The 12,220-nt window shown below is 36.9% G+C and overlaps 4 protein-coding genes and 1 long non-coding RNA gene across 8 annotated transcripts; 4 read left to right on the forward strand and 1 right to left on the reverse strand.

Moving 5' to 3' along the window:
• Positions 1-428, forward strand: LOC125503375. Its single transcript, XR_007280796.1, has 2 exons — positions 1-33; positions 246-428. It is a non-coding gene; the product is annotated as an uncharacterized LOC125503375 (long non-coding RNA).
• Positions 429-880: 452 nt separating this feature from the next.
• Positions 881-3,306, forward strand: LOC109536748 (SREBP regulating gene protein). Its single transcript, XM_019903103.2, has 4 exons — positions 881-1,151; positions 1,207-1,357; positions 1,417-1,568; positions 2,018-3,306. The coding sequence occupies exons 1-4, from the start codon at positions 1,050-1,052 to the stop codon at positions 2,219-2,221; spliced, it is 609 nt and encodes a 202-aa protein (XP_019758662.1). The 5' UTR covers positions 881-1,049; the 3' UTR covers positions 2,222-3,306.
• Positions 3,307-4,181: 875 nt separating this feature from the next.
• LOC109536725 lies at positions 4,182-9,971 on the forward strand. 4 transcript variants are annotated; one of them, XM_019903065.2, is made up of 18 exons: positions 4,182-4,425; positions 5,209-5,368; positions 5,428-5,628; positions 5,767-5,941; positions 5,998-6,196; positions 6,249-6,525; positions 6,581-6,726; positions 6,780-6,891; positions 6,980-7,190; positions 7,289-7,433; positions 7,485-7,689; positions 7,745-7,917; positions 7,966-8,081; positions 8,264-8,373; positions 8,455-8,687; positions 8,742-8,894; positions 8,951-9,292; positions 9,342-9,971. In XM_019903065.2, exons 2-18 carry the CDS (start codon positions 5,221-5,223, stop codon positions 9,543-9,545), a joined length of 3,150 nt encoding a protein of 1,049 aa, XP_019758624.2. In that variant the 5' UTR covers positions 4,182-4,425; positions 5,209-5,220; the 3' UTR covers positions 9,546-9,971. The 4 variants fall into 4 exon arrangements, with proteins under 4 accessions (XP_019758624.2, XP_019758627.2, XP_019758625.2 ...); XM_019903068.2 differs by having other exon boundaries at positions 5,217-5,368; XM_019903066.2 differs by lacking the exon at positions 4,182-4,425 and adding an exon at positions 4,432-4,913.
• A 55-nt stretch (positions 9,972-10,026) lies between these two features.
• LOC109536726 (cytochrome c oxidase subunit 6A2, mitochondrial) lies at positions 10,027-10,770 on the reverse strand. Its single transcript, XM_019903069.2, has 2 exons — positions 10,547-10,770; positions 10,027-10,345 (listed from the first exon to the last, which is right to left on the reverse strand). The coding sequence occupies exons 1-2, from the start codon at positions 10,647-10,649 to the stop codon at positions 10,110-10,112; spliced, it is 339 nt and encodes a 112-aa protein (XP_019758628.1). The 5' UTR covers positions 10,650-10,770; the 3' UTR covers positions 10,027-10,109.
• A 577-nt stretch (positions 10,771-11,347) lies between these two features.
• On the forward strand, positions 11,348-11,962 carry LOC109536667. The gene is made up of 2 exons (XM_019902981.2): positions 11,348-11,508; positions 11,560-11,962. The coding sequence occupies exons 1-2, from the start codon at positions 11,441-11,443 to the stop codon at positions 11,927-11,929; spliced, it is 438 nt and encodes a 145-aa protein (XP_019758540.1). The 5' UTR covers positions 11,348-11,440; the 3' UTR covers positions 11,930-11,962.
• Positions 11,963-12,220: the final 258 nt, after the last annotated feature.

The raw sequence follows: 12,220 nt of genomic DNA on the forward strand, positions 1-12,220 counted from the left end.
ATGTTAGCACATCAAATATCGCCTCAGTTCCGTGTAAGTAGATATACAATGAATAAGGAATATAGTAGCTTACCTACGGCTTAAGGGTTTAATCAATAACGTTTAAAATTTGAGCAAATATCTCATTAACTGTAGGAATTAAAGAGAAAATACCAACATTTTTTTAAAACGTTAACACCCTGTATGTCGCGTTGACGATGGGCCTGAGAAAAAAAATCTCAAATGGAAACTCGACTTGTTTTCAGGTCGTCTACACGCCCTTGCTGTGTGTCTATAAGGTTGTGAATCACCCTGTATATAAATATCCTCTTCGTAGAAAATGGGATTAAAGGTTTTTAGTAAATTACCTCATTTTTTCGTAGGAAACAAGCGAGTTTGTTATCCGTTTACTTTTGTTCGAAAAGTGCCGCTTTACTTTCAATTTTTCGGGAAATTATGTTTTCTGGGACTTCATGCAGGGTAATAGTATATTACATAATAAGAGTTGTAAGTAATTGCGTTACAACTCGAATTATGTACCATACTTTACCTACGATCGTATTAACTTACTAAAACTAAAAGACAAATTTGTATGTTTTATATATTGTATGTTTTATATACTGTATTGTACTTTAATTGAGATTAGGAGTATGTTTATGTTCAATTTGATATATTTGTTACAGGTCTTCCCACTGTTCAAATATATTAAACTGATTATTAAACATCTTTTTTAAGTAATCTCAATTAAAGTAATCGGTCACCAATAATAGTAAGGACACAAACAACCTTTAAAACAAGTAGCAGGGACGCAAACTCGCAAGCAGATTTAAAACGCCTGTGCCTTTGCGTCCATAGATGGCAGAGCAGGTTAGCGCGGGTTTAACAAAGTGCCCGTGAGTGCGCTATCTATACTTGCACAGATTACAGAGAACACAACCTCTGTGATCTGTGCTATACTTGTCTTTATCTATGATAAAGACAAGTCGAAGTCTTTATGATGTTGACACATTTTTTTGTATTATGATTGTACGTTTTTTTTGTTAAAAAAGGCATGTTAGCAAGTGAATAAAATGTGGTACGCGGCTTTGTTTCGATTTTTAAGGCGCCGGATTATCCTGGGGCTTATTTTAACACTCTCATTGTGTTATTGCATTTTCAGCTATATAGGAAAAGTAAGTGCACATTTGCCCTTTATCAGGTGAATGCTTTAATGCGCCCCTTTTTCAGTCAGATTTTTTGGACAACGATGACGAGGTGCCCGTTAGAAGAACCCAACCATTCATTTGGAGAACTTTACAAGAACATAACTCGACTAATGATGTGGCAGCTACTTGCAGGAACTCTGTACAGGGAAGAGTCCTGATGGTGGACGACCGAGGTAGTTTTATATTATATCCTTTGATATTATAAGTATTTTATTGTAAAACGTTTCCATAGGATTTCTATGCACTCGAAGTGAGCTTCTAAGTAGTGGCTGCTGTAACAGTGAACTCCAAACTGTTATACAGTATACTTGTGAAACATGCAACCCAAAGCAATGCTGTGGTATTTACGAGTACTGCGTATCTTGCTGTTTACATCCAGATAAGGTATTTTCGACATTTCTAATATAAACAGGGTGAAGAAACTGGAAGTATAAATGAGGGTAATGTGCAAACTGCAGTTTGAAATGCAAAGTCCAATTTTAAACAGTCGTCTTCACTATAAGACATGTAGCGTAATTGTAAAATGTGTGAAAATATGTAATTTTAAGGGCAGTTTTCGATTTAAAAAAAAAACTACGATTTATATGTTCAAACAGGGCTTATCGTGTAAAGAATGTTTAAAATTGGATTTATCGTTTCAAACGGTAAACTGTTTAATATGGAATACATATGCTATCTCAAATTGAGTTTGCTTGATTTCCATGTCTTTTTTCACAATGTTTCAGTTGAAAAGCACGAATGCGAAGCACAATGTTTCTTTGTGAACGGCCTTTAACATAAAAATGTGTTGAATAAACAAGATATTGTGAGACTTATTTCGATCAATTTTCCAGAAAGAGTTATTAGAGGCTATTCTGAAAAAAGCGACAGAGCAGAACAACATTTTGCTTGCCTCAGCATCAGATCATTTCGAATTGTGCTTAGCTAAGTGCCGAACCAATTCGCAAAGTGTGGTGCATGAGAATTCGTACAGAGATCCCTCAGCGAAGCACTGTTTTGGAGAAACAGTTCCAATTCCAAATTACGTAGAAACGTAGGAGGCCGCTAATCCACAGGTGTGTGCTAATTATCCACTGTTTATTGGACTATTGGTAATATTTGGGTTTTTTTTACTCGTTTTATAATGGGCTTGATCGATAACAATCCAAAGGAATTTAATTCCATTTACTTTAGTTTTTATTTTGTATTCTATATTTACAGTATCTAGGGAATATTGTGGAAAATACCCATGAACAAGTTCATGGTGTTATTTTGTTCGGTTTAGTAGGTATATATTTTGACCTGTAAAAATCAAAATTTACTTTCAATAGTACTCATTTTAGGAAGATACCAAGTTAGTAAAATGATTGTCAATATTTCAAATAGTAACCGAACTTTAGCCACTTTTCTTATAGTAGTAACGAGTTTACGCTTAGTATACAAACTGCGTTTAGGAACAACCTACTTTCTGCGTACCTTTTCATTGGGACTTCCCATACCTTGATGTATCTCAGGAATATGTATAGTAATTATCTTTATAAAATGTGCTTTACTTGAACAAGTAGTTTTCGGGTGCTGTTTTTACTCTTCATCGTGAGGAATGTTTCAACTATTACAGCCGTTGAGTTACCTGTACAATGTTTTGCTTGAAATGACAATTCGGAGTTTTTGTGTGTATGTCGTCGATGTTATTTAGTAATAATTAATTAAAATGCCCGTTGATTAAATGCGAGTTTTCAAGCATTCCATATAACTGTGCGCCAAACTTATATTTCACTTAAAAGATAAATTTCCCACTCATGGAAGTTTGAATAAACCAAATGATTCTGCCCAGAGTGAATGTCACATTTATGGTGGATATAGTTTTAATAATTTTTATATTTTTTTGATACATAATTTGTCTGCTATTTAATCGCATTTTACTATTTTTGCGCCTTAGAATGGAAACACCCTCAGACATATATTTACCCTACTGACTTAAGTTGTGGGCTCAAATCAAATGTGCCATATTGGCGTTGGATTGTTATGTAAATCAGTTTATATTCCACATATGTTTTAGACAATACATTTTTATTAGTTGTGATTCTACCTACTAATGAAATTATCATGAATAATAAACATGGAATATAATATTGAGGAAAAATGTGTTTATTTATGTTGGTTTCCCTCTCATAATGTTTTTTTTTGGATGATTTGAAAATTTTTCTTTATTAGTTGCTGTCTCACACTAGTTTAATATTTCAGAATTCAAATATTGTGAAAGACATTCAACGCATAGTTATAAGAATGTATGCCGTTTTATTTACAATTGGAATTATCGTTGTTTCCAAAATTTATATGTCGGCGGGTATAACTAACTGAGCCTATGATTGAGTTTAAACATTTGCTTCAAGAACTAATTGATGACAAGAAAACAACTGGTTTTTGTGTCACTATTTGCATATTTCGTTTAATTTGACATCGTTTGATCGTTGATGTTTAATCATAACGATTTATTACGCGCGTTTATAAAATTTGTATGATAAAAAAATTGATTAGCAATAAGCAGTTTGTAATATTAATCATAAAAAAGTCTTATTCCTGAGTTTCAAAGCGGTTAAAAAATTTAATATTTGCTATATATCGGAAACTGTCGAGAATATCTTTGTGTTATACGAATCTTGCATTGAAATTTACAGCGTGCAAAGAGAGTAAACAATTAATCGATTCTGGATCATTTTCCTTTATAACTGACAAAAATAGCTGAATAGTCATTAAGACCTTTTTGACACAGCGCCTTCAGAACTTATTTGTCTCAAAATAATTTGTCATAAATTGTTAACCTCTAAAATGCTATGCTATAAGCAAAAATGTTTAAATTGCCCATAATTTTTTGAAACTATCGCAATGATCACTATTACATTTACTAAATTTGGCCCTAGTTTCAAAATACACAACTTTTTATTATTATTTACAATTAACTTGTTAATATATTTTTTTAAATTAAATTCTTGGCAACGTTGTTCTGGTAGACGTCAGGTTTGACAATCCACATTTAATAAATAGGAAAACATTGGCTTGAATGAGTGACGAAATTGTTGTTAACCTTTTTAATTAAAGAAAAGTGCATATTTTTTGTTACGCGTTTTGGTTTCTGTGTTCTTCTGCTCTCTGTGGCTTTTTGTGTTTGTTTGTTCTCCTTCATATGTCTGTAGCGGGTTAACTATGCGAGTGTACGTAAATAGCTGCATGTTTATTTAGCAGGACTACAGCCAGCTTTAAGGTATAATTACTAACTAAATAGTGTTTATATCATGTTTTCAATTGCGCACCCGTAATATATGGCATGTAAGATACCGTAATTAACCACCAGTCTCAAAATCAAATTTATAATTGATTTCCGTTTTTTTTTATTTTCCTACAGTCGTGTTTTTATAATTTCCTTTATATTATTTGTTAAGTCGTTTATAATCCGTTTAAAATTGTTCTCCACTTTGGGTGCTTAATGACAAGGCCAGGCCATGTTAGTTGTGAGCCAAAACTAGCACACACTATAAATTTTCCAGCAGAACCAGTTATTTAAATTATAATGTGTCGAGAACATATTCGATATGGGACATTATACATACTTAATTCAGCGGCTCGATATCGAATTTCCTCAAAATAAACGGCTTGATAGTTTTGTGGCTATTATGAAATTCCACGGCTAGTCCCATGTAACTTCGTAAGGATATTCCAAAGGTGGCAATCAAACAATTCATTACCATTTTAGTAAGTATCGGGTTCTCGTTCTACAATGACGCCTTTTTCTAGTTAGATCCTTTTTGCTTGAAATTGCAATAAATTTTTTAAATTGCCCGAGTTCTCCAACGTAAACAGCACTCTATTCAATAAAGTTATTTTATAAAAATGGTGAAGTTTACCGAATTGTTGACGGAGGTGTGTATGAATTATTAACTCGTCCACCTTATTAAGATTAAGATGCAATCACACTAACAGAATTGGCAAACAATTTCAAAATGTGCAATATGTGCTCAGTAGTAGCCAATAACATGTAAAATTCCAGCATTTCAGTATAATGGAAGTGGTGGCCAATGAGAAAAACAACGCCGCAAACAGTGAGAAAATAGCGAAAGTTTTACAGAAGTTCCTAGAGCCCAACTTTAAACTCAAAAATGATGTTTACTTAAATCTGTTCCTAACTCATTTGGTTGGAAAGAACTCTGGTAAGTGGATTAATTTATTCATATTTGCGACGTCCAACTCACCAAAACGCCCATTCCAGATCTACAGAACCCACTAACAAAAGAACACAAACAAGAGTTTTTTAAATGGTTAGTAAACGCGTGCAATCTTTGGGACCAGACGCAAGTAACACCCCCCAGTGTCATCGTGTCGTTTGCCTTACACTTAGCCAGTCACTTATGTTTAGAAGAACAGATGTTTGTCGGCTTAAATAGCCGAAACGTTTTTGAATCTCTAGTGGGTAAGTTGCTCTAACACTAAAACAAGGTCTTGGAGGCTTTAAGTCGCGTCAAATTCCACTATTAAGGGCAACAAACCACAATTCAGGCATCTCTTTGGTTGCTTGTAGTGCTTGATTAAATAATAAGAATGCTTCTAGGTATAGCTCAGACAAATTTCAATAAGGATGCGAGCGTCACTTTGGGCTATGTGACGATGTTATGTGCCTTTTTGGAGCACAAAAGTGGGTTGCAGTGGGTGCTGGCCACAACCCATTGGAGCGAAGTCGTTAGTTTGGGCAGGAATGCGCACACCATGTACATAAGGAAAAAATCGTCAGTAGAAAGTGATTGATTAGTTTGTGGACCGCAATTTAATAAACCTATTTTAGATATCAATTTGTTGAAAAGTTGTTGGAAAAAACGATCTGTTTCAATCTGCAGTTTTGCGGGAATTTAGCGGCAATGCTCATTAGGCCTCTGAGCGATGCTCTGAAGACTTTGCCAATTTCAAAGTCCGGTCAACATGCGGCGATTGAAAGCAGCACACTTTACGAATCTTTAAAACCCAGTTTGGTGTTTATTTCCGAGGTAATTCATCAAATTGCGGTCACTCTCAAAGCTAACGGTGTCATGCTTTCAGGTGATGGAAGCTCTAGTACGGGGTATGCAGGGTGCAGTATTAAATCTGTTTATAGCACTTAAATTGGGCGAATTAACCGCCAAATTGCATCTGCTGAGTCAAATCGAGGACTTCTCGTTTGAGCTGATCAAAATCCGCTGCATTTTGTTGTTTGCCAAAATTTCCAAAGAAGCAAATCCCATGAAACGAGCGGGCGCCACTCAAATAGCCCACGATTCCATCACGCTCTTTGACATGAAGACAATGTTTGATATCATACAGAGTGAAATGGATAAAGGTGGCGCGTTTTGCTTCGATTTTTCAAATAAATATCAAAAACTATTATTTTGCAGATCACGTTAAATGCGTAATAAGAATATGCCATTACGCACACACTTTGCATTATAGTTTGGCCGAAAAGATGCCGCTTTGCATCAGAAAAGGTGAACCTATCGAGTTCCAGAACCAAATGGTGCTGTTCCAAATCATGCCCATAATGGTGAGTTTTTACTTAAGGCAAGGTTTTACTTTTGCAATTTGGATGGTTTTTAGGTGTTTTTCAGTCGCGGAGGTATAACCAAAGAGGTGATACTCTGCGACGTGTTTCGACGGGAATTTATTCAAAAACTGGTCAAATTGAGCGCTATCAGGACAGTTGAGATATGTGAGTTTACAATGTAACCAAAAGGGTATCTTTAAAGCACTAAAAATACATCCACACTACTGCAAGGAAATAATAAACTATGATACAGGTTTTAGGTGGAAACAACGCCTTTTGGAAAAGCAAGATCTGATCGAAGACATGATTTTCGGCCTACAGTACATGGTGAAGACGAAAAAGCTACTCAATAAAGAGCGGGCCACCATATTTTTTCAGCCGTTGGTGTACGCCTTTAAGGACACTTTGAGCTTCTTGGAATCGTATAGTGCATACATTCGAGTAGATGGGCGTATGAAGCCCAGGTAAGTTTTGTCCGCTAGAGTGATGTACCGCTCGATGTTTTTTGTTGTCCTCAACCGAATATGTTTTTTCCATTATTAATAAATTCTCATTTTTTTAGTTTTGTCAATTTTGTAAAAACCCTAATCGAAACCATCATCGATCTGGTACAGAGTTTCGACCTAACGTGGAAGGACAGCATCGAAACCATATCAGTACTGAGTCTTGCCTGTGAATTTTTAGGATTCCCCCATTTGGAGAAAAAGGTCTTTCCTCGAAGAAAGCTATTGATTTACGCTTACGCTATTGTTTTTCAGCTTGTGGTGTCCGGGTTGAGACTTTTGAACTTGGCCGTGTCGAAATACATGGCGCCTGATTTGGTGCTACTCTTGGACAGTACTAAAGACTCTTTGATCTCGAACACCGGAACCCTTTTGTACGCCAAATGTCTGGAGACTGACTGGGAGATTCGGGATACCGCCTTGGAAAATATCTACACTTTGTCGTTGAACGCCAATACGAGTGAGGAGTTTAATTGGCTTCTTGAACCACGCTCAACCTTGAACGTTTCTTTCAGAGTTTCCTTCATATGCCAACATTATAGTCGATGCTGGTCTTCCGGAGTTTGTCTTCCAAATGGCACTAAACGACCGGGAATATTACGTGCGAGGAACGGCCTTCCGATGTCTTCATCAACTGATTCAAATCCAGGCTGCGTGGGATGTTTTCATGGCTGCTGATCGGTTTCTGGTAAGGATCAGAAACTACCGACTGCAATAATTGTTGGGAATCTTTCAGGAGAAAATTCTCAACGTGTTTGACCATGAAACTGAGGGCGTTGTGCGCAAGGAAGCTGTGCTGCTGATTTCGAAGATCTACAAGTTTCAACATTTTCCCGAGGAACTCCTACCAAGGTAAACAAACATCTGAGCGACATAGATCAAGGCTAAAACGTACGATTAAAAACAATTAATGCGCAATTAGACCATGAAAAGTTTCCGATCAATTGACCAGTAATTAAGGGAAAAAGCTGGTAGTTTTATATTATTTATACGAATTAACTTGAAAAATGTGTGGAAATCATTTCTTTTCTTAGGGTTTACGACGTAATGACTCACGCAGTTACAGGAGATTTACATTGGGAAGTCAAATATAACGCTTTAGACTTCTGGTTTGATGTCTTCGAAGTACACTTAAATAATCAGGGTAAGTTTATAAGTTTTAAAAGTGAACAACAGCTTTAAATGAACATTTTGCTCAGATAGTATAATTGATTTTTTCCTTCAGGTATGATTGATCGCGTTTTTCCCGCAGTGACATTTTCAAAAGAACAACGCAAAATTGTTACTCTGAATGAAACGGAAATTCGGCGGCGTCTGATCAAAGCCCTAAACCAGCTGAGTCACACCGGTTGCTTGTATGTGCTAAAAACCGCATTTCTGGACGATTGCGACGTTCAAGTGTCGAAAAAAGCGGCAAATGCTGTGTCGAAGATGATGAAGCTGCTGAAAATGTATCATGTAAGCAAACCCATGTTATTCTGATGCTTTTGTTCTTATAAGTACTTGTCGCAGGTGCCTTGTGATCACATAGACATGAGCGAACCTCCTAGTCCGTGTGTTCAGACCAATAACATCACTGCTGCTAGTCCAAGTTCCACTAGTTCAATCCCCAGTCCGGAAATAAATGCGGTCAGTCCGGAGTCTACAAGCGCGTTTAGTCCACAGGTGTGATTTGTAGTAGTCACTGAGTTGTTGAAATTTTCAGATTTTCTTATTCACAGGTTCCAACTTCCTTGTACGAGTCATTAAGCCCATATTCTTATCCGGTTAGTTCGCCTATCAATGTGGAACAACCCCTTCCTGTTAGTGTTTCGCCTTGTCCAGACAACAATCCTGCTTCCTCAACTTTTCCTGTTGAATATGGTATGGACTACGTCGAGTCAACACTGACTGATCAGATGGTTGCAATTAATCATCAAACCCACAATATCATCCCGGAGGAAGATGTGGATTTCACAAGGGACTCGAATTTTGATCCTCAGCAAGTCGAATTGATAATGGACGATCTGTTGAATTCGTCCGATTTGACTTTTTTGCAGAAGATTTACAGTCCGAATGATCAGGTAAATTCAAACAGTTTTGAGAAATGCAGATAACATTTTGTGCTTTCAGGTGGAAAACAATGCCTGTCGAATGCAAACTAAGATGTATTTAGCCCCATCGGAATTTCTCACATTTGTCTACCAACATGCAGAAACGAATTTTAAAGAAAAAACACAGTGGCTTAGCAGTCTCGATGAATTCGATTCGCTTTTAGATGATATCCTCAAAGAATACAATGTGGTGCCTGATGTTAACAGCATGGATTGCTATTAGTTAAGTGTAGAATAAATATGATTTTAGATTGGCTTGGCCAATAAAACGGTAAGAAAGAATACAAATTAGGCTAGTGCTTATGAAAGTTCGAACAAATAGAAAACAGGGTAATAACCATTTATAATTTTTGTATTGCAATGGATTTTTCGGTAGTATTTGCTTCATCTAGGATAGTTCTGAGGAAAAATAGAGAAATATTCGAGTGCATTGTTGCGAAACTGCCATGTGTGTTATAATGCTTGCTCTCTCGCAGGGTGTTTAGGTTTTTTCGTCAAATTAAAGCTGATGCAACAGTTGATTTTATTGTTAGAGTAAACTGCATTTTTTTGTCTAACTGACTGAAATAAAGCGCCAGTCATTACTAATAAGACTAGTGTTTTTTCTCGATTATTCGTACATTGCAATAAAACTATTGTTGATTTAAAATACTCCTCATTGATACCCCAATCCAATGGCGGACTGAATAACTCTACTGAACATATTTGTGAGCTAGTTTAATATAAATAAGGAATTAATTGAACAATAACTGGACTGACTAAACAACTACCATTATACGAATGTTGCTTATGCTTCATAGCCGTCAGGGAGGGCGTTTACCTTGGGGTTATGGACAAAACTATGGTTGCCATCGCCCCAAGGGAACCTCTTGCTACGTATTGCCAGATATTCGTATTTGACGAACTTCTTCTCATGTGGATGTTTGGCATGATCTTGGTGAACCATGTAGCAGTTTACAGCACACAAAATAATCGAAGGGAATGCGACAAAGAACGTAAGTTTCTTCCATGGTTTGTAGCCCCCTGAAATGTATAATGAATCTCTGCAGGCTAAACAATTTTCGGGTTCTTCATTAAGGGAACATGTGGGAAGAAGTTTGCTGATCACACAAGGAACGCTTCAAGAAGAGGATAGGGGCTGCGGCCCCCAGACCATGGAAAGACTCGAGGATTGTGAGTTTTTTTTGCGGAGTTATGTAACTTGCCAGATCTTAGCGAACTTACCCTCATGGATGCCAGACACTGCTGAATGTCCCTCGATTTGGACTGCCCGCTGGGCAGATGTTTGGAAGAATCTCCTCAATGCGTGGTTCAGCACTGCAGCCATATTTTTCTAAATCAGATTATCCGACGATATTCCTCTAAAAACTCAAAAATATCTACAACAGATACGAAGGATAACTGTCAGATAATTAATTAATTTTCTCCACAGATTATCAAACTGTCTCTGATCAACAGATTATCAAACTATTTAGATTGACAATTCCGTCGATTTCGACAAACGGCATTCATCCGCCAGCGATGCAGGCTGGTGAGCCGCCAAATTAAAATGTTATTCAAGTTAATTTATCATAAAAAATGTCAAAAACTCAGTTTTTTTTTTAAATGGCGCCTACTAATTTTCTTAGTCTTGTGAGATTCTCAAACAGAACCAAAATGGTTAGTACGAGCCATTTAAACAAACTGATTTTTTTACTTTTTTTATCAATTTTGATCAATAGGCTGCAAGCATGATGCCCATGCTAGCAAGCAGCATGGAGAGAATGCGATGCTATGACATACGGATGCCGGAGCTGACAAATTCTTAGAGAGGACTACAAGTTTTAAAGGATAACTCCCGAAAACTCGTAATACCAAAAAGGGGCTTTTTTAGTAGGTAAGAATCCAACACTACCCAGGGTTCGGAACACTGGGTGTCAAGATTTTTATTCCTCCAGCCGCCGGGCAAACCAAAAAAAAAAATAAAAGATTGAATGAACCACAGAAAACAGAGTAAGCTCTGTGATCTGTGGAATGAACAACCTTCCACAAACTATTCCCCCAGGGGTATGTTCTGTGCTTCTAACCTATCGTCAGTTCACGCCTAACCTAGCTAATAAAATAATTTTAAATGAAAAAATGATTAAATTAAAGCAGTGTTTGTCCTTAGGCTCAAACTGCTTGAAACACAGCTACAGGCGGCGCGTGTAAGTAAATCCAATTGAAATTTCCAACCCCAATTCTCAATTTTTCATCAGGCCGCAAACTAGGGCTTTTTCATCACAAAAAGGGGATATTGATTGCGATGATGCCCCAATAAAATACTCGACCAGCAAGGCAAAAGACTGGAAAGCCAAAGTGTCCCGAGCAGGCGTCGAGGATTCGAGACTGTGGTATGAGCCCTACGTAATTCTGGCCAGCCTTGCAGTTTTTCTCTTGTACTTTTGCGTGATACGCGAAGAGAATGACGTTGACAAAGAGTTGGATCGGTCTTTGTACTCTAGAATAGAAGGTTTAGAGGAAGTACAGCTAAGAATGACACTGAAATATAATATAGATAATGGTCTTGCAACAAAAGACATCGTCAAGAGGCTGAATGAGATTGAAAAAGAAAAAGCAAGGATATAGTGAGATGAATGCCAATAGATTACTGTAGTAATATGTGCTTTTTTGTATGATGAATCTGTGTCGAGGTAGTTCGCAGTCAAACAGGAAAATAGCAGGCTGAACGAAATAAATCAAGACAATTTTTCCCATTTCCATGTCTCCAGTAAAGTACCTCGACTAAACGTCTTACGTCTTTTCTCACAAAGTAGCTTCCAATTATGCAAAAATCTGCTATGCTTTCAATATTTTTTACAGTGCTTAGGAAGTACAAAGATGGATTCTTTTTTGGAGATTCATCAATGTTGAGCCTAA

The sequence above is a fragment of the Dendroctonus ponderosae genome, unplaced genomic scaffold, assembly GCF_020466585.1.
Source record: "Dendroctonus ponderosae isolate FM_Combo_2020 unplaced genomic scaffold, Dpon_F_20191213v2 Dpon_F_20191213_2, whole genome shotgun sequence".
NCBI classification, from domain to species: Eukaryota; Metazoa; Arthropoda; class Insecta; order Coleoptera; family Curculionidae; genus Dendroctonus; species Dendroctonus ponderosae.